The following is a 21,881-nucleotide window of genomic DNA, read 5'->3' on the forward strand; positions in this document are numbered from 1 at the left end:
GATAATATTAACATTGACTTAAAAAATGCATTAATAACTGAACGCATTGAAAGAAGATTTTTCAAAAAACAAGTTAAAATACCGGGTAGTAGCAACAACATTGACCTTTTCCAACAGCTCTAAAAACCCATCCCACACCAAACTAAAATAAAACATGGACGCATGAATTAATTTTTGGACCTGAAGGGATGCTTTCTCTTCAATGAACACGATCTAGAATATCACCTTTTAATTATTAGTATTTGTTGACAATATCAATTAGATAATGATTCTGCTATGATGTAGCTAGGTTCCATGCATTTGTCCCGAATTGTTTGATCGACCAAAATATATAAATACTGATGCTTAATTTGACACCACACGTACTTTAACTTAGCATTAATTAATTACTAGGATATATATACATGAGAATACTCGTAATATTATATGTTAGATATGGCTGGCACAAGATCTCATTACTGATGGGAGGCAAGGATTTTTCCTTTTTTATTTTCTCTAACACGTCATTTTGTTGGTAAAACTGAATAGAATTGTTCATAAACCATACATTACAAAAGATGTGGAACGCGTCTCAATAATATATTTTCCGGCTTATTAAACTACAAATGGAAGTTTCTAATTAAGGAGATCTCTATAATCATACATCACATCTTCACAAACCTAGAATTGTTCTTGCGATATTCTTATAGAATTGTGAATGTTTCTGCAGGCAATATTCACTGTTGTTGACAGTTTCAAGATAAATTATAAACTTCATACACGAGATCAGTCAGGGGGATTCCAGTGGAAACCCGTTATCTTTCTTTTTTTCCTGGTGTTGACAAAAACGTTAGAACAGGGTATTAACTTTTGGTTTGTTAGAACTAGTTGAAAACATCAAACAATAAAAAAATGTGTAGTAGTTGAGGCCAATGCTATAAAAACTGGAAACTTTGTATTGTTTCCCATCTCCAAACCATAGTGGTGGGAATTGAAGAGTAGCCAATTTCTCCAAACATGGCCAACATTTGGCCTCAACTAGTGTGTGCCTTGGCACTATGCTTGGTGGTTGCTCAAGTAGCTGCTGATAAAGATGACCTTTATGAATATTCATCACCGCTACCACCTATATTACCATATTATCCTCCTGCATACTACTACAAATCTCCACCACCACCATCACCTCCCCCACCTCCACCATATGTTTACAAATCTCCACCTCCACCTCCACCTCCACCTCCACCTCCACCATCACCCCCTCCCCCTTACATTTACAAGTCTCCTCCTCCACCATCCCCATCACCACCTCCACCATATGTCTACAAGCTGTCCCCACCACCCCCACCCCCATCACCATCCCCACCACCACCATACATCTATAAGTCACCACCCCCACCATCACCTTCCCCACCTCCACCTTATGTCTACAAGTCCCCACCACCTCCATCATCATCTCCACCTCCACCTTATGTTTACAAATCTCCACCTCCACCTCCACCTCCCCCATCACCATCACCCCCTCCCCCTTACATTTATAAGTCTCCTCCTCCACCATCGCCTTCACCACCTCCTCCATATGTTTACATGTCCCCACCACCCCCATACATCTATAAGTCCCCACCTCCACCATCACCTTCCCCACCTCCACCATATGTTTACAAATCCCCACCACCTCCATCACCTTCACCTCCACCACCATACATCTACAAGTCACCACCTCCACCATCACCCTCCCCACCTCCACCATATGTTTACAAGTCCCCGCCACCTCCTTTGTCACACCCCCGCAAAAAAAAAAATTTATAAAGGCACGGCATCGGTTGGTGATTTTCGTTGTGTTCTGATGATTTGGTTCTTTGGAGTCGCCACCTAGTATTTGGTCACTAGGAACCCTAACTGGTCTTTCAGAGATTCTAAGGCAAGGGACTGGTTGCGTAAAGGGAAGGTACTAGCACCCCTAATACGCCCTACCTAAGGTAAGCTGCTTGGTGTTTGGTTTGCTTTATAGTCTATGGTGTTGGTGTTTTCTAATCCCGTCAACTCGTAAATCGCAAGGATAAGAGAATAAAAGAATGAAGAAAATTTTCACGATTCTTTAAAAAAAAAACTACTTTTCACGACTCGTAAACCGTGGAGAAAAAAATTAAAATTAAAATTTTGAAATGTTCTCGATCGCAACCAAAACTTCTTTCAAACATGTGCGTTGATTTATTACTCCCGATAATATTTTGGATGTTCGTCCTTTTAAGGATTTCTTCATCCAAACATTAGCGGTGAACAATAACCACAACTTCTCCTCCCAAAATAAGATTTTTATAGTTTTTGGAATATTGGCCAATACCCTTTGGAGTTTTACAAACAGGTTGTAAAATCCACAAATGCAAGAAAATGATTTTTGTGTTTAAGAAATCTATGCGAAAACACATTTTCAAAACTTCCAATATTTTTTTTATATATAAAAAAAAAAAATTCAAAACATGTTAGAGTATTGGCCGTATGCAACACGCAAGAAAACACATTTTTTTTTTTTGTAAACATTTTTTTTTTTTGTGAAAACGGGTATTTTAAACACTGAATTGGTATTTTTATGGTATAAAAATACAAACCAATATTAATCCACCCTAATAAAAATATGCAGGAAAAATCAACACTATTTTTAAGGCCTTTTGAAATTTTTTTTTTGAAAGCAAAAACATTTTTTATTTTGAAAATCTTTGATGTTTTGACGAAAACCGGGTATTTTAATACCGGATTTGTATCTTTACAATACAAACTGATATTGATCAAAATACAGTAATAAAATTACACAAAAATCACAAATTTTTTGAAGATATTTTTTCAAACGGGCCAGACTCGGCCTAAAAGGAAATTGGGCCAAAAATCAACCCAAAATAAATTAGGGCCCAATTTCTACAGGGCTGGACTCAGCCCAGCCCACACATGGTGTGGGCTGATGTTACAACCCGAAATGAACATGGACTGGTTACTGTGCACTTGCACAGTAACCATTTAATTAATTAGGTGGTTGCTGTGCACCTGCACAGTAACCTGTTAATTAATTAGACCTGCATAGTAACCGAAGAATTAATTAGCTGGTTACTGTGCCCCTGCACAGTAACCAGCTAATTAATTTCTTACTTGCAGAACGTGCACAGTGCACGTTCTGCATGCAAGAAGACGAATACGGGATAAAAGGGAAGAGTTACCTGCGACGATGAGCTTGGGTAGAGGAGCTGACAGTGGTGCTGGTGGTGGTTTTGCTGGCGGTTGCTGACCGGAGGATGGCTGGGATGGTGGCTGGCCTTTCTTCCTTTTTCTCTGTGTTTTTGTTCTACTCTGTTCTCCTCTGCTTCTCCTTTCTTCTTCTGCTTCTCACACTGCTCTTCCCTCTCACGGTGATTCTGCTATTTTTTGGCAGCGTTGATGGTGGTGGCGGTGGTGGAGAGGAAGCCGGTGATGCCTCAAGTGGTTATGACGGTGACAGTGGCTGGGAAGCCTAAGGACAACGGTTGTTTCCTTCTTCTTCTTCCCCGTGCAGAGGAGCAGGTGCTGCCTTTTCTTCAATGGTGCTCTCCTCGTTTGAAACTTCACTCTCCTTTTAGTTTAAAAAATATAACTCTCTCCCCTCTGTTCGGTCTCTCCTCTCTCTCCTCCCTTCGGGTTCTTTGTTTTTTCTTTGGGTTCTTTTTTTCTCTTTTCTCTCTTTCTCTTCGGTTCCTCTCTATTTATAAGGAAAAAAGGGACCGGCGTGCCTTTTGTTAGTGCGCCTTCAATCACGCAACGGCTGGTCGGCCATTGATGCTTTCGGTGGTGGTGGTGGGGGCGAGGAGAGAGAGGCGGGAAGGTTTTCAAATTTTTCATCTTCTGTTGCTGGTAAACCGGGGGGAAAGAAGAAGATGAACAATGTCGTTCAAAACGACACCGTTCTAGTCTTCTTTTTTTTTTTTTTTTTTTTTTTATATATGAAAACGGCGTCGTTTTGGATAAAACGCGCCGTTTCATTTAAATGGCCAAACTTCAAATCAGTCCTTCAAATTCGGTCTCCGCCCCTCTTGTTGGCCGCATTTTTCACTTTGGTCCTTGGCCTCTGATTTATGCAATTGAGTCCTCAATTGATTAATAAACTTTCAATTTCTTCAATTAGGCCCCTGAACCGAATAATTGCAGCCCCTCCATTTACGCGCCTCTTCCAATTTGGTCCCTGGTTTCGGATTTTCTTAATTAAGTCCCTAATTGGCCATTAAACTTCAATATTTATGCAATTAAGCCCCTGATTTGACTTAATAAAATCCTAAAAATTATAATTTGGCCCCAGAACTTAAATTTCTTCAATTTAAAGCCCAAATTGACTTAAAAATCAAATTTTCTTGCAATCAAATCCCCTATAAATCCAATAAAAATCAATTAAACCCATAAACATCCAAATTTGGGCTTCTCTCCTAAAAATTCAAAATTTCCTTCTCAATAGGGTTCTCATCCTTCAAGAATATATTGTCAAGAATCCAATCTTTGTATCTTTATACTCCTTGACCAATTTTCTGACCATTTTCCGAGCGCTTCTGCCTCTTGTCATTTTTCTAGCCTTCTTTGGCTATTTATTTTAGTTTTTTGCGGGGACCCAAAAATGGGTTACAACAGATGCCCCCTCTTTATAGAGCTTACGGAGCGAAGGCTTTGCGCAGTAAGTTTTATAAAGATAGTCCCAACTAAACTCCCGAAAACTGATCTAGTCGAAGCTTGATCGATCTGAAACTCTTTCTTTACAACAATCCTCTTCGGCCCTCGGAATCCCATCTGGCAATTCCCTTCAACGAAAATGAAATATGGGGTCCCTTCTGGCGACCCCTTTTTTGAAAAATATCGAAATGCGAGATCCCTTCTGGCGATCTCCTTTAATCAAACTTATAATCCCATCTGGGATTCCTATTAACAAACATGAAGTATGAGGTCCCATCCGGCGACCTCCCAAAATAGTGAAACGCGAAATCCCTTCTGGCGATTTCAAACAACCTGGAATCCCATCTGGCGATTCCTTTTAACCAACATTAAGTGTGAGTTCCCATCTGGCGACCTCCACAATAGCGAAACACGAGATCCCTTCTGGCGATCTCAAACAACCTGGAATCTCATCTGGCGATTCCTTTTAACCAACGTGAAGTGTGAGGTCCCATCTAGCGACCTCCACAATAGTGAAACACGAGATCCCTTCTGGCGATCTCAAGCAACCTGGAATCCCATCTGGTGACTCCTTTTAACCAACGTGAAGTGTGAGGTCCCATCTGGCGACCTCCACAATAGTGAAAAATGAGATCCCTTCTGGCGATCTCAAACAACCTGGAATCCCATCTGGCGACTCCTTTTAACCAACGTGAAGTGTGAGGTCCCATCTGGCGACCTCCACAATAGTGAAACACGAGATCCCTTCTGGCGATCTCAAACAACCTGGAATCCCATCTGGTGATTCCCTTTTATTCAAAGCTGAAATATGAAGTCCCTTCTGGCGATCTTCATCGAAAAACGAGATCCCTTCTTGCGATCTCTTTTAACCAAACAACTTGGAATCTCATCTGACGATTCCCTTTTACCAATTGCTATCGATGTCGTTCTTCCTGCTGGCAGGGTCTGAAAAATATTATCTTCTCTTCTTTCTGTTCTAGACTCAACTCAATGATTCTTTCTTCGTCCACAATCTCGTTGGAATGCACTAAGATCTCCTCCTGTAACGAGAAAAAAAAAAAACATACGTGCAATGACTTTATGATTAGATGCAATGCATGCATTCGTACCTGGTTTTGAAACATAGGCCCCCATCCTCCTCTTCTAGTTCATGAGACTTCCTCGTAACATGAGCGTGCTTTTGAAGTCGTATGCCGAATTCATCTCTCGTGTTGCCTTTTTTCTTATCATATTCTTGGAGAAAAAGTATTTGACTTTCCTCAAGTAGTCCTTTTCTCAAAATGTAAGACTTGTTCTTGCTTTTATGTCATTGCTTTAGCTTGGTTTTCAAATCTATAGGCTTCCGTAAAAACTTTTCATAAAACATCTTGTATTGCCCCCAGTGTAGAGGTGTGATCCTAGTTTGAGCTTTTATATAGAGAAGAAATTCGTTCAGTCGATGCTAAACTTTTTAAATGCGTGAGGAGATGCACTGTTGGGATTAATGCAAAAAATGATTGTTGTGAGATCAATGCACAAAAGGAAAGAAATCAATGGCCAAACTTTGCTTTATTAATTTAGGGAACTACATCAAGCGTAATATCTTTTTACAGAGTCAGAATTCACAGGCCGAGCTAGGTCTTCTCCATCCATTCTAGCTAACTTCAACGCTCCTCCTGAGAATGCCTTTGTTACTACATAAGGACCCTCATAATTTGGTGCCCATTTGCTTTGATCATCTCCTGGTAATGACAATATTTTCTTCAATACTAGATCCCCTTCTTGAAACAAACGCGGTCTAACCTTCTTATCATACGCCTTAGCCATTCGTTTCTGATAAAGTTGGTGATGACATATTGCGGCCATCCTCTTCTCACTGATCAAGTTCAATTGCTCGTATCTCACTCTAGCCCACTCGGCCTCTTCTATCTCAGAATCTATTAACACTCTTAACGATGGGATTTCCACTTCCAAAGGCATCACTGCTTCCATACCGTACACCAAAGAATATGGGGTAGTCCCTGTTGAGGTTCGAACTGCGGTGCGATATGCATGAAGGGCAAATGGTAACATCTCATGCCAATCCTTATAGGTGACTACCATCTTCTGAACAATCTTTTTGACATTCTTGTTAGCAGCTTCTACCGCCCCATTCATCTTTGGTCTATATGGCGAAGAATTGGAATGCTTGATTTTCCATTTAGTGCAGAGCTCTATTATCATCTTGCCGTTGAAATTCTGGGCATTATCAGTTATAATCTGTTCTGGGGGACCATACCGACATATCAAATCTCTCTCAATAAATTTCTTCACCACTTTTTGTGTCACATGAGCAAATGACCCGGCTTCTACCCATTTTGTGAAGTAGTCAATAGCCACGAGGATAAATCTATGACCATTGCTCGCTTTTGGGTTTACAGGTCCAATCACATCAATTCCCCACATCGCGAAAGGCCATGGAGATGTTAAGTTAAACAGAGGAGTTGGTGGCATATTGACCTTATCACTGTAAATTTGACATTTGTGACATTTTCTGACATAGTCGATACAATCTTTTTCTAGTGTCATCCAAAAATAACCAGCCCTTTGGATTTTCCTTGCCATCATGTGCCCGCTAGCATGGGTTGAGCAAATCCCCTCATGGACCTCTCTTAATGCCTTTCTAGCATCTGCCTCATCCAAACACCTTAACAGGGTACCATCAAATGATCTTTTATATAAAATCTCTCCATCTAAATAGAAGTCTATAGCCAACCTTCTCAAGGTTTTCTTATCCGTGTTAGAAGCTCCCACTGGATATTCCTGATTCTGCACAAGATTCTTGATATCGTAATACCAAGGTTGTCCGTCCACCTCTCTTTCGACTAAACAACAGTGCGCTGGATCATTTCTAATATCAATGTGTACCGGTTGTACCTTGCACTTGAGGTCAATGGTAGTCATAGCAGCTAGTGTGGCCAAAGCATCCGCAAAATGGTTCCCCTCCCTTCCTAGATGGGTGAATCTAATTTCTTCAAATTCCTTTGCTAGCATAGATAGGTATTCCTGGTACGGCCTCAACTTTTCCTCTTTGGTTTGCCATTCCCCTTTGACCTGGCAGATGATCAACATTGAATCCCCATATACATCTATCTTCTTTATCTTTAACTCCAATGCCGCTTCTAAACCGAGTATACAAGCTTCGTACTCAGCTGTATTGTTGGTGCACTCAAAATGTAGTTTGACCGAAACTGGGTATTGTTTCTTATCAGGAGAGATTATTACCGCCCCTGCCCCGTTACCATATACATTTACTGCCCCGTCAAAAAACATGGTCCACCACTCTGTCTTCTCTTCTTCCTTTTCTATTGACGATATATCTTCATCAGGGAAATCAAAATCCAAAGGTTCGTAATCTTCAACAGCATTATCGGCCAAATGGTCTGCAATGGCACTCCCTTTTACGGCTTTCCTTGTCATGTACACTATGTCATATTCTGCTAACAAAACCTGCCACCTTGCAATTCGACTTGAGAGAAAAGGCTTATTACAAATATACCTCAGGGGATCCAATTTTGAAATCAACCAAGTGGTATAGTATAACATGTAATGTCGTAACCTCTTTGCCGCCCACACCAATGCACAACACAACTTTTCTATCTCCGTGTATCTGGACTCACATTCAGTGAATTTCTTACTCAAGTAATAAATAGCTCTTTCCTTCCTTCCGGTTTCATCATGCTGACCCAATACACATCCCATGGCTACTTCAGTTACGGTTAGATATAATACTAGAGGTTTCCCTGATACAGGAGGCACCAGTAGAGGTGGATTTTGTAAATAATGCTTGATTTTATTGAACGCCTCCTCACACTCCTCATTCCAGGTTCCAGGGTTCTTTTTCCTTAGTAGTCGGAATATAGGCTCGCATGTTGTTGTTAGCTGAGCTATAAATCGAGCAATGTAATTCAACCTTCCTAAGAATCCTCTTACTTCTTTCTCCGTCTTAGGGGATGACATAGCTTGAATGGCCCTTACTTTGTCTGGATCCACCTCTATACCTCTATCGCTTACCACAAATCCCAACAGCTTGCCCGACTTAACTCCGAATGAACATTTTGCAGGATTAAGCCTTAGTTCATACTTCCTCAACCTCTCAAATAACTTCCTTAAAACTTCCACATGATCTTGTTCCTTTTTAGACTTGGCAATCATATCATCTACATATACCTCAATTTCTTTGTGCATCATGTCGTGGAATAGAGTCACCATTGCTCTTTGATATGTTGCACCCGCATTCTTTAACCCAAATGGCATGACCTTGTAGCAGTAGGTCCCCAAGGTGTGACAAAAGTTGTTTTCGCCTTATCCTCGGGAGCCATTTTTATTTGATTGTATCCTGAAAAACCGTCCATAAAGGAATAAGTGGAACTTCGGGCAGCGTTATCCACTAAAACATCTATGTGTGGTAGAGGAAAATCATCCTTAGGACTAGCTCTATTCAAATTCCGAAAATCTACACAAACTCTAATCTTCCCTTCCTTCTTAGGCACCACAACAATGTTAGATACCCATTGCGGATATCTAACTACTTCTAGAAAGCCAGCATCCCATTGCTTTTCGAGTTCTGCCTTGACCTTGATCCAGACGTCCGGGTGGGCCCTCCTCAGTTTCTGCTTGACTGGCTTATACCCTTCTTCCAACGGTATCTTGTGTTCTACAATACTTGTATCCAAACCGGGCATATCTTCATATGACCAAGCAAAGACATCCGAATATTCTTGTAATAGGGTGATCAGTTTTATCCTTTGTTCAGAAGTAATTAAGGTACCTATTTTCAACTCTTTCCTGAGCTGACCATTGCCCACATTGATAGTTTCGAGTTCCTCGGTGGCAGGCTTCCAAGTCTGTTCCTGTTGTTCTACTAGCCTGGTGAATTCACTGATATTGCTTTCATCCCACTCTTCTTCTTCCATAGATATTACATGCTCGTTCAAGTTTGGCCATTTATTCTTGATGCTAGATGTATGTGATGTTGTAGGAGATCCGCTTTCAGGATTCCTGAAAGCGGGAAGTGCTTGGTGTAAATGCATATATAAATAATCAATTTTTGAAAAAGTGCATGATCTCACATTTATTCAAAGGGAAAAGGTGGGCTCCATGACAAACATAGAATCTAGCTGACATCATGAGCCTCGATTGTCAACTAGAGAAAATAAAGCAAGCATAAGCAAATGACAAACATTCTAAAGCAAACAAAGTTGGTTTACATTTTGAAAACCATTGGAGCTTCTTGGGTCACCCAATTCTGGAACTTTTCGCCTTGAGCCAACTTGCGCACACAGGTCTTGGCGGAGACTTCTTCTAGTGTATGGATAGTTAGTTGTGGCAGCACTTCATCTTCTTTTCCTGCTATTTCTTTCGCATCACCTTTTTCCTTCTCCTTCCCCTCCAAGGTGTTTATGCTCATATTTGCCAGCTCTAGACCCAGGCTTTCAGCTCCCTTATCATGTTGCACTATGTATGCAGCTCTTGGGAATGATACGCTAAGGGGAGGGATTTCCAGCTGTTCTTCTTCAAGATCTCTTCCTTTAATTCTAGCCATCCTTCTTGTCCTTCTCCGATCAGCAGCCCAACGATAATCCTCTTGGTTAGGTTGATATCCTAGCCCAAATCTTTGATCAGCCTTTCTCTTCCTTGTCGGATTAGCCCCTTCTGGTATTCCGCAAGCGAGGTTATATCGAAGTGGGACCCCACGGTTCAAGAAACATAGACTTGCCATCCTTGCCGCTTCTGAGATCCTTGGTCTTCTTAACACGGAGTTCTCTGGTACCCAGTCAGCGTTCACGATCTCAAAAGCATGGATATTGTTATTCCTTGCAATATCCAGGCTTCGATGAAAGGCACAGCCACATTCTTTGTCATGGCTATTGCCTCCTCAGCCCTGACGGTTACTAACATCCCATTCATGATGTACTTCAAACATTGGTGTAATGATGAAGCTACTGCCCCCGCTGCGTGGATCCAAGGTCTTCCCAACAACATACTATAGGAAGGGTGAATATCCATAACCTGAAGTGTCACTAGGAACATTTGCGGTCCCACATATAGCTCCACTTCTAAAGTCCCAAGTATTGGCCTAGGTGAGCCATCATATGCTCTGGCCATCATAGTACTTGGCTTCATATGAGATTCATCAATCGGCATTTCCTCCAGAATGTGCTTTGGCAATACGTTCAAGGCCGAGCCATTATCGATGAGCACCTTCCCTACGAGGCAGTCTTTGCACCTAACCGTGATGTATAAAGGCTTGTTGTGTCCGGTACCTTCAGCATCAAGCTCATCAGATGTGAAGTAGAGGTAATTAGTTGCATGGATCCTCCCTACTAAATGCTCCATAGTTTTATGTTCAATGTCTTGGGGTACATACGCCTCATTCAATACCTTTTGCAAGGCATTTCGATGCGGCTCAGAGCTGAGTATCAAGGACATAAGGGAGATCCGAGCTGGAGTCTTTTTTAGTTGATCCACTATGCAATATTCGCTATGCTTGATCAACTTCAAAAATTCATTCGACTCCTCTTCCGTTACTGGCTTATTAACTTCTGGTGCTTTGTCCAGATCTACCACTTCTTTACCCTTTTCCTTCCTCCATTCTTCAGGCGTAAAGCAACGACCACTTCTGGTCAAACCACCTATCTCCGTCTGGAACAAAGGAAAAGGAGCTCGAACGTTGGAGGCATACCCATAATTGTACGGCATGGCCTTGTGATTCTCTTTTGTGCAGGATGGTTTAACCAAGATCAGCCTTGGGGGCCCATTAGCAGTCTGTTGAACCCTGCAAACTCCTGCCATCTTATCTTGACCTTCCATCATACTTACTTCACACCTGCTCTCCATTGGTTCAATCCTCAATTGTCCCATCCTCAACATTTTAGCAATCTTTTCACAAAACTCGGTGCAATCCTCAATGTGATGTCCCTCTCTTCCATGGAACTCACAGTAGTCACCTCTCTCCAATTGGCTTACCACCTTCACCGCTAGAAATCCTGATTGTACTAACATGTCGTACAACCTTTTCATCGGCACCTTCAACACCTTGCATTGATTTCCCACTTCGATCATGCCTATTCCGCCACTGTTTGGAACATGTTTAGGCAATGGGTTTGAATTGACATTGGGCTTGTCTTCAAAAGATACCCATCCTAACTTAATAAGTTCCGATAACCTCTTCTTGAATGCATAGCAGGTTTCAATCCCATGCCCGGGATTACCCCCATGGTACTCACAAGTCAAATCGGGCTTGTACCAAATTGGGAATGGTGGTTGTAGTGGTAGTGTAGGGATAGGAGCTATTTGTCCAATGCTCAAAAGTTTGGCATACATGTCCTTCAAAGGCATGGGTAATGGTGGTAATTGTTCTGAGGTGTATCCTGAGTGGGGTCTTTGGTAATGATTTTGGTAGTTTGGTTGGTTATTTGTTCGGTTAGGTGAAAAAGATTGGTTAAAGTTTATGCGTGGGGATTGAGAGGTAGGTGCTTGTGGGCTGTGGAAATTTACTTTTTTGCCTTTATACCCGCCTTCCAAATTGTTAACGTCCCCTTCTCTTTTCCTTCCCATAAAACCTTTCTTCTCTAAAGGCTCCGCTATGCGCCCTGCTTTAATTCCTTGCTCGATTCTTTCCGCCACACGTACAACATCATAGAAATGTTGAGATGAGCTACCCATTAAATGCTCATAGTAAGGTGCCTTGAATGTATTGGCGAACAAAGTCACCATCTCCGTTTCTATCAAAGGGGGTTGCAAGTGCGTGGCCTCGTCCCTCCATCTTTGTGCATAAGCCCTCACTGACTCTTGGCTTCTCTTTTCCATCGACATGAGGCTCGTTCGATCTGGAGCAATTTCCAAATTGAACTTGTATTGCTTTAGGAAAGCCTCCACTAAGTCCTTCCATTTCTTAATCTTGACATTATCCAGCCTCATGTACCAACTTAGCGCAGATCCCGATAGACTGTCTTGAAAAAAGTAGATCATTAACTTATCGTCATGAATTACTTCAGCCATCTTGTTGCAATAAGATCGAAGGTGAGTGTTTGGGCATTCCAACCCAGTATACCTTATAAACTCTGGTATCCTAAAATCTTTTGGTACCGTGAGGTTAGGTACCAAGCATATTTCCGACGTTCGCAGGGGGTCAAACCAATCATTTCCCTCGACTGCTCTTAACCTTCCTTCTAATGCTGATATCTTGTCATCATTCACAAAACCCGTGGACCTATTATCGGAAGGCCCCTCGGCTGTTAAATCTACAGTGATATGAGCTTGAGGGGGCTGAATGGGAATAACAGGTGTAAAGTGCTGCCCCGTTGCTGAATCTGCCCCCATATTCTGAGATACCCCCGGGACAGGGGCCGATGGTGCTCCTATAGGTGGTTGGGTAGATGTTCCCTCCCCATTCTTGGCTTTTAAAAGTTGCTCAAGCAGATTGGTCAACCGGGAAACTTCATTTTTCACGGATTCCAACTCGGTCTGGTAGTGTGACTCTAACTGAGCTCTTTCTTCGTTTTCCATTCTTGATCTGGACCGGGTTTGGTGGACTCTGGATGTGGGACCTATGTTTCACGATCTGGAGATGCATGCATAGATGTATGAGAAAATGTATGATTGTGATGGATGCATGCATGTTTTTATTGTGAACGAAAAATAACCATCCCATTATAAGCATTCTCTTGTCACATTGCTTTGATAGAAGTTCTGCCTTTCGAGTCGTTTTGCTAGAATCATGTTCACCAAGAGACAGATTTTGCATAAGAAGATGGGTCAACGCCCTTTTCATTAATGCTTGGATAAAAATACATTTTAAAAAAATACAACATGCTAATCTCTTTCCTCCATAAACTCCTTAGCCAAAGGTAAGAAAGCAAAGCCGCGGTTCTCAATCTTCCCTAAAAAGGCATCGGTTTCGGCTAGGCTTCGGCGATAGCGAATGATGTCTCCTCCCACATTCCGTGCATTGATTCTAATAATTCGAGCATGTGCAGCAGCTTCGTCCATTTGCTCATCGGTTTTGGTCATTTTTTCTATGAGCAACATGTTTGTTCTGTTCAAAGCAATGTTGTTGGCGTCGATTCGATCCTTGTGCTTTTCCGTTGCTACTAGCTTCTCATCCAAATACTTCGACTTTTCGCGTTCTTTGTCGAGCTTTATCCTTGCAACTTTTATCTCACTCCTCTTGGCTGCTAACTCCGCTTTAACATCCTCGAATCCTCCCCTTTTGCTTTCCAACTCTATATATTTCTTATTCAAATCCTTATACCTCCTAATCCTATCCATTAGTTCGAATTGCATTTGCACAAATTTTTTCTTGGTAATATTTTGCACTTTCTTGGCAATCGCTAAAGTCCATCTCCATTGCTTCAAGTTCAGAACAACTTTGCATCCAATCCAAACTCAACCCTTTAAGCTCATTCTCACTCCTTTCCCTAGCAATCTTCTCCTCAACCAACTTTAACTCAAGCTTGGTTATTTTCGCATCTCTAGACTGTATTTGCTCATCTAGAAATGTTCTCCTTTTATCCTCTTCTAGCATCATTCCTTCCAACGTCGCCTTGTCCTTTCTGCTCTTGCTCAACTCTATTCTTAGTTTGTCCACTTGCCTTCTCAATTCACTGTTAACCCTCTTTCTTTTGAGGGGTTCCTCTATGGTTTGAGGAGATTTGACTTCTACACGAGGCATGGCTGAAGCAGCTAAATCATCTTCAATATTAACCTCTTTTCCCTTAATAGGCTCCTCTATAGCGCAAGGCATGGCTGAAGCAGCTGAGGCTCTCCATTTTACATATCCTTCGCTCACACTTGGATCTCTCAAACCTTCTATTTCCACCAACACTAGATGCTTCCAATCTTGTTTGATGATCTCCAAAACTTCTTTTGCCATGGGATCTTTGAACAGACCAAAGAATTGAGCAATTCCCATAGTTCTGGGAACAAACTGTATGCCCCCGAATTGTCTTACCACTAAAGTCGGAGCATAACTCACATAACCCGTAATCCCCACCAATGGTACCCAATGCCTTTGTCCACAACTCATTAGGACCTTCGTTGTTGTTACCCATGGTGCTCTCCATTTAAAATCGCTATTAGATAATCCTTCCAATTTATCAACCCAACCCTGGTTGTTTAGATCTCCCCATTCTTCTTCTTCCACTAACTTTAGGGGTTTTTGAGTGAACCACCAAAAATTATTGAAGACAGGTTTCTTTGTTTCGATATGGCTCACCATCCAAATATACAACAGTTGCGTGCAGCATCTCATTGCTCCTTTTCCAGCTTTTCTACAATGGTTAAGTGTCAAAAATGTTTCGGCTAAGATAGCAACCACTGGATTGATCTGTGTGTTCTCATACTCCACATAAGCAGCGGCGGCCTCCAAGCTTACTAAACCAGTCTGACTTGGGAACAACACAAGGCCAAATATACCTAAGGCAATCAATCTCTCTTTTTCTACTTCTGACTCCTTTTCCAACTCTAGCATCCTCCATTTCAAACCGGTGCCATTCTTTTCCATAAACTTTTCCAAGTTGGGGATTCTGAGCAGTTTTGACAGCTCAGGGATGATCTTGTCGGATCTCAAAGGAGAATAAATTCGATACAGGTCATTCGGAAACTCGGTCAACAATCCATATTCCTCAATCGTGGGGCACAAGTCTATGCTTCCAAAGGAGAAACATCGGTATTCTGGATCCCAAAAATGAACTAAGGCTCGCACAGCTGGGCTTAAAACTTCTACCTTTGCGATTTCCATCAAACGTCCGTATTTCCTAAAAAATGCATCTTTATCCACATTCTGAAAATGAGTCGTTAACTTGTTCACCTCATTCAATATGCAATTCAGGTTCTTGATTGGCGACATCTTCTTAGCATCGCTTCTAAGGCAGTCTCCTTCAATCAATTGTGACAGTTCAGAATTCTTTCCATACTCTATGGAAGATTTGGTGATGGTCATTTCGTTCACAAATCCTGCAATTCAAAATGCATGGGGGGGTTAGTCTTGTTTCGATGCAAAAGATTTATATCGGAACATACACCCTAAGGATAGGTTCTAGTTCTTTTACGTGAGACAGAGGGTAGGTTTACTACTAGGTCTCTAAAAGAGGGTCTCTTGCTGTTCCAGTGATCACCCTCGTAAAGGCGATATGGAGGTCCAGCAGATAGTGGGATGGCACGTGTACCAATCACTATCAGTCTAAACACTCAGCAAAGAGTTGGGGTTTACACAAACTTAAGCCTTGACTCAAGTCATAAGGCAAGCTGCTAGTCCCCCACTTAAACTTAGAGTTACATGTGTGTGCCCTCCAAAACATAATAATAATAATAAAGTGATGCATGACTATGGCATGTATGATAGAATGTAAAGATATATGCTAAAGCTTTTAAACAAAACATCATAAGAAAACAAAAACCAATAACATATAACATAAACAAACAAACAAATCAAGCTTAGTCCTAACATCCCCAGTGGAGTCGCCATTCTGTCACACCCCCGCAAAAAAAAGAATTTATAAAGGCACGACATCGGTTGGCGATTTTCGTTGTGTTCTGATGATTTGGTTCTTTGGAGTCGCCACCTAGTATTTGGTCACTAGGAACCCTAACTGGTCTTTCAGAGATTCTAAGGCAAGGGACTGGTTGCGTAAAGGGAAGGTACTAGCACCCCTAATACGCCCTACCTAAGGTAAGCTGCTTGGTGTTTGGTTTGCTTTATAGTCTATGGTGTTGGTGTTTTCTAATCCCGTCAACTCGTAAATCGCAAGGATAAGAGAATAAAAGAATGAAGAAAATTTTCACGATTCTTTAAAAAAAAACTACTTTTCACGACTCGTAAACCGTGGAGAAAAAAAATTAAAATTAAAATTTTGAAATGTTCTCGATCGCAACCAAAACTTCTTTCAAACATGTGCGTTGATTTATTACTCCCGATAATATTTTGGATGTTCGTCCTTTTAAGGATTTCTTCATCCAAACATTAGCGGTGAACAATAACCACAACTTCTCCTCCCAAAATAAGATTTTTATAGTTTTTGGAATATTGGCCAATACCCTTTGGAGTTTTACAAACAGGTTGTAAAATCCACAAATGCAAAGAAAATGATTTTTTGTGTTTAAGAAATCTATGCGAAAACACATTTTCAAAACTTCCAATATTTTTTTTTATATATAAAAAAAAAATTCAAAACATGTTAGAGTATTGGCCGTATGCAACACGCAAGAAAAACACATTTTTTTTTTTGTAAACATTTTTTTTTTTTTGTGAAAACGGGTATTTTAAACACTGAATTGGTATTCTTATGGTATAAAAATACAAACCAATATTAATCCACCCTAATAAAAATATGCAGGAAAAATCAACACTATTTTTAAGGCCTTTTGAAATTTTTTTTTTTGAAAGCAAAAACATTTTTTATTTTGAAAATCTTTGATGTTTTGACGAAAACCGGGTATTTTAATACCGGATTTGTATCTTTACAATACAAACTGATATTGATCAAAATACAGTAATAAAATTACACAAAAATCACAAATTTTTTGAAGATATTTTTTCAAACGGGCCAGACTCGGCCTAAAAGGAAATTGGGCCAAAAATCAACCCAAAATAAATTAGGGCCCAATTTCTACAGGGCTGGACTCAGCCCAGCCCACACATGGTGTGGGCTGATGTTACAACCCGAAATGAACATGGACTGGTTACTGTGCACCTGCACAGTAACCATTTAATTAATTAGGTGGTTGCTGTGCACCTGCACAGTAACCTGTTAATTAATTAGACCTGCATAGTAACCGAAGAATTAATTAGCTGGTTACTGTGCCTAATTAGCTGGTTACTATGCCCCTGCACAGTAACCAGCTAATTAATTTCTTACTTGCAGAACGTGCACAGTGCACGTTCTGCATGCAAGAAGACGAATACGGGATAAAAGGGAAGAGTTACCTGCGACGATGAGCTTGGGTAGAGGAGCTGACAGTGGTGCTGGTGGTGGTTTTGCTGGCGGTTGCTGACCGGAGGATGGCTGGGATGGTGGCTGGCCTTTCTTCCTTTTTCTCTGTGTTTTTGTTCTACTCTGTTCTCCTCTGCTTCTCCTTTCTTCTTCTGCTTCTCACACTGCTCTTCCCTCTCACGGTGATTCTGCTATTTTTTGGCAGCGTTGATGGTGGTGGCGGTGGTGGAGAGGAAGCCGGTGATGCCTCAAGTGGTTATGACGGTGACAGTGGCTGGGAAGCCTAAGGACAACGGTTGTTTCCTTCTTCTTCTTCCCCGTGCAGAGGAGCAGGTGCTGCCTTTTCTTCAATGGTGCTCTCCTCGTTTGAAACTTCACTCTCCTTTTAGTTTAAAAAATATAACTCTCTCCCCTCTGTTCGGTCTCTCCTCTCTCTCCTCCCTTCGGGTTCTTTGTTTTTTCTTTGGGTTCTTTTTTTCTCTTTTCTCTCTTTCTCTTCGGTTCCTCTCTATTTATAAGGAAAAAAGGGACCGGCGTGCCTTTTGTTAGTGCGCCTTCAATCACGCAACGGCTGGTCGGCCATTGATGCTTTCGGTGGTGGTGGTGGGGGCGAGGAGAGAGAGGCGGGAAGGTTTTCAAATTTTTCATCTTCTGTTGCTGGTAAACCGGGGGGAAAGAAGAAGATGAACAGTGTCGTTCAAAACGACACCGTTCTAGTCTTCTTTTTTTTTTTTTTTTTTTTATATATGAAACGGCGTCGTTTTGGATAAAACGCGCCGTTTCATTTAAATGGCCAAACTTCAAATCAGTCCTTCAAATTCGGTCTCCGCCCCTCTTGTTGGCCGCATTTTTCACTTTGGTCCTTGGCCTCTGATTTATGCAATTGAGTCCTCAATTGATTAATAAACTTTCAATTTCTTCAATTAGGCCCCTGAACCGAATAATTGCAGCCCCTCCATTTACGCGCCTCTTCCAATTTGGTCCCTGGTTTCGGATTTTCTTAATTAAGTCCCTAATTGGCCATTAAACTTCAATATTTATGCAATTAAGCCCCTGATTTGACTTAATAAAATCCTAAAAATTATAATTTGGCCCCAGAACTTAAATTTCTTCAATTTAAAGCCCAAATTGACTTAAAAATCAAATTTTCTTGCAATCAAATCCCCTATAAATCCAATAAAAATCAATTAAACCCATAAACATCCAAATTTGGGCTTCTCTCCTAAAAATTCAAAATTTCCTTCTCAATAGGGTTCTCATCCTTCAAGAATATATTGTCAAGAATCCAATCTTTGTATCTTTATACTCCTTGACCAATTTTCTGACCATTTTCCGAGCGCTTCTGCCTCTTGTCATTTTTCTAGCCTTCTTTGGCTATTTATTTTAGTTTTTTGCGGGGACCCAAAAATGGGTTACAACATCCTTCACCATCACCTCCCCCACCATACATCTACAAGTCCCCACCACCTCCATCACCTTCACCTCCTCCCCCTTATATGTACAAGTCTCCACCTCCTCCATCTCCGTCTCCCCCTCCTCCATACATTTATAAGTCTCCTCCTCCACCATCTCCATCCCCACCGCCTCCCTATATCTACAAGTCTCCACCACCCCCATCACCATCTCCACCTCCTCCATATGTCTACATGTCCCCACCACCCCCATCACCATATCCACCACCACCATACATCTACGAGTCACCGCCTCCACCATCACCTTCCCCACCCCCACCTTATGTCTACAAGTCCCCACCACCTCCATCACCATCTCCACCCCCACCTTATGTTTATAATTCGCCGCCACCACCATCTCCATCGCCACCTCCTCCCTATTTATATAAATCCCCACCACCACCATCACCTTCACCACCTCCTCCCTACATCTATAAATCCCCACCACCACCATCTCCATCAACCCCTCCTCCTTACTACTACATGTCTCCACCACCACCTTCTCCCTCACCACCCCCTCCCTCATATTACTAGACAAATTAAATTATGATTTTTATATTCATGTAAGTTTTGTTTCGGACATTAATTTGTTAATAATTTTATATTTCTTCTTTTATCTTGTTTTCATCCTGTCGTGTCATCTAATTTTTAAGATCTGTTTTGAATTGCAGATTATGTATTTATGAAGACAATAATGGCTGCAAGAAGCACTGAAATGATTTCTTGGTGGCTCATATCATTCATTCTGTCTCAATGAAACGCCCTTCTCAAGAGCTAGAACGAGCAACGTGGACGTGATGCTTCGCGGTGTTTATAGAGAGACACTTTTTCTTTGTTTCATTCTATCTCATATAAATCATTGTTTATCATTAAACTTTTTTTTTCTTAATTTGGTCTTATACTATATTTCTTTTCTTGTTAATAATCTCTTTTTTTTTTGAGCTTTCAAATATTATATATCAATAAAATAGTTATTTAAAAAAAAATATAATATAGTAATTAAAATCTGTGAGCTTCAATTTATATACTTTTTATTTTTTATTTGGATTAATTTAAAAATTTAATAATTAAAACATAATATCTTAATAAACTTTAATAATGTCAAAATAAGATATTTCATAATTATATGAAAAACAAAGAGGTAATATATATAGTCTATTAATGAAGTAAGATTAATAATTCATGAAATATGAAAAAAACTGGTACCAATCTTTGAATGAAACTCTTGCCAGTTAATTGCCAAACTCTATAATATTGGAGCCAAGTGTAAGCTAGTACCTTTAGTTTGTAAGAAAAAATAAATTAATTAGTCATAATGACTCTAGAAACGATGCAGTGAAACTCATTAACATACTCTGAAAGTAACGAAGCAGGAAAAAGAACTAAGAAAAGAAAAAATGAAAGTTATCCCCAAAAGATACTCTTCCCAAATCAAAACCCATAACCATTTCGATACCAAAGCTCTTGATCACCTTTAGCGCCTCGAAACTTGGCCGCCTGCTCCTCCTCATCTGGTGGTGCTGCAGTTGCTGAAGGCAATATAACAGCCTCGCGCTGTGCCGTAACGATTGACGCGCTTAACCCTTTCCTCGCTCACACAAAATGCAGCTGCGAGCTCAGGAATTCTCAAGGTTTGAAGAGTCGAGCTTGCACCAATCAAGAGCTGTGGCCTGTTCTTGCGAGCTGAAGTTGTGAATCCGAAGAACTCGAGAGAACCTGACCTTTCTGCAATTTGACAGAAGGGGAAGTATCTTGGGACCCAGAAAGCATCGTCTCTGCTTTTACTCTTGCGTTCATCACTTGTGTTCCATTTGGAAACACAATCTGTATTCTGCCGCTTCCACTCAAAACAATTCCATACTCTGTAGTTGCTGGGTTCACATGTGGTGCCATCATTGATCCCTAAGACAAAAAATTGACACGAAAATAAGAACAAGGAGTTTAACTAATTCAGCTACGATTGAACATGTGGGTGTTTGTCAACAAATGTATCACGCAGTTGATGCAATGCTAACATTTTCTGTTAGTTGATAAGTAGGACCATTTGGATGCCGTTAAAGAGGATGAAACTCCAGTAGATAGAGAGTATGGAGAAATCTTCAGCTGACATTGCTTCTGTTGTGAATAAAAAATGCATAGGATTTGCCATTTTCACATTTTTACCGCGGTGAGGTTAACCAGACAGACACCAATACCAGAGTGGCGAAGAGGCTGGTAATCAGACTCATCAATTGCAGTGATCCATCCATAGTTGTTTTTAAAGTTAGGCCGTCAATCATAGATATTGAATGAATCAGGGGATTTGCCATTTTCACATTTTTTTTCTTATTTTCCTGTCCCAATATTGAATTCAAGAGATTCCTCCATGACCATGCCATTTGCTTCTCTTGATTAGGTGGTTGTTGGATTTTCACCACTCTCTTTAGGTGCTGTAGTCTATCTTGCTCCTTCAGTAGAAGGAATTTTCTCCACGGGCTTGGCCTTGGTGCCCTAGAATCACCTAGGAAAACTATCGGACCCTCTTGTTGCCTGGTTATCATTTCCCTAGCTTCATCTGTTGTTACCTGCAATGCACAATTTCAGACTATTGAAACAAAGAAATTAATCACTCAAAAAGCAGGAGGCTAGTAGTCGATGTTTAGTACGCAACTTTGATCTGTTTGCTTATATTGAAGGCAGTTGAAAGGGTTTCTAGTTTAAACCAGCAAGAATGGATGTTGGATAGGTCCCCCCACCAATGAAGAAGGACTGCGCACATAGAAATCGAGCAGATGGAAGTCAACACACAACCTAAAAAAATAAGAAACAAGCAGTACAGCGA

General features: G+C 40.9%; 1 protein-coding gene across 1 annotated transcript; it reads left to right on the forward strand.

Moving 5' to 3' along the window:
- Window positions 1-961: 961 nt before the first annotated feature.
- On the forward strand, window positions 962-19,965 carry LOC118033014 (uncharacterized). The gene is made up of 3 exons (XM_073412283.1): window positions 962-1,747; window positions 19,029-19,623; window positions 19,732-19,965. The coding sequence occupies exons 1-2, from the start codon at window positions 997-999 to the stop codon at window positions 19,592-19,594; spliced, it is 1,317 nt and encodes a 438-aa protein (XP_073268384.1). The 5' UTR covers window positions 962-996; the 3' UTR covers window positions 19,595-19,623; window positions 19,732-19,965.
- Window positions 19,966-21,881: the final 1,916 nt, after the last annotated feature.

This window comes from Populus alba, chromosome 1, assembly GCF_005239225.2.
Source record: "Populus alba chromosome 1, ASM523922v2, whole genome shotgun sequence".
NCBI classification, from domain to species: Eukaryota; Viridiplantae; Streptophyta; class Magnoliopsida; order Malpighiales; family Salicaceae; genus Populus; species Populus alba.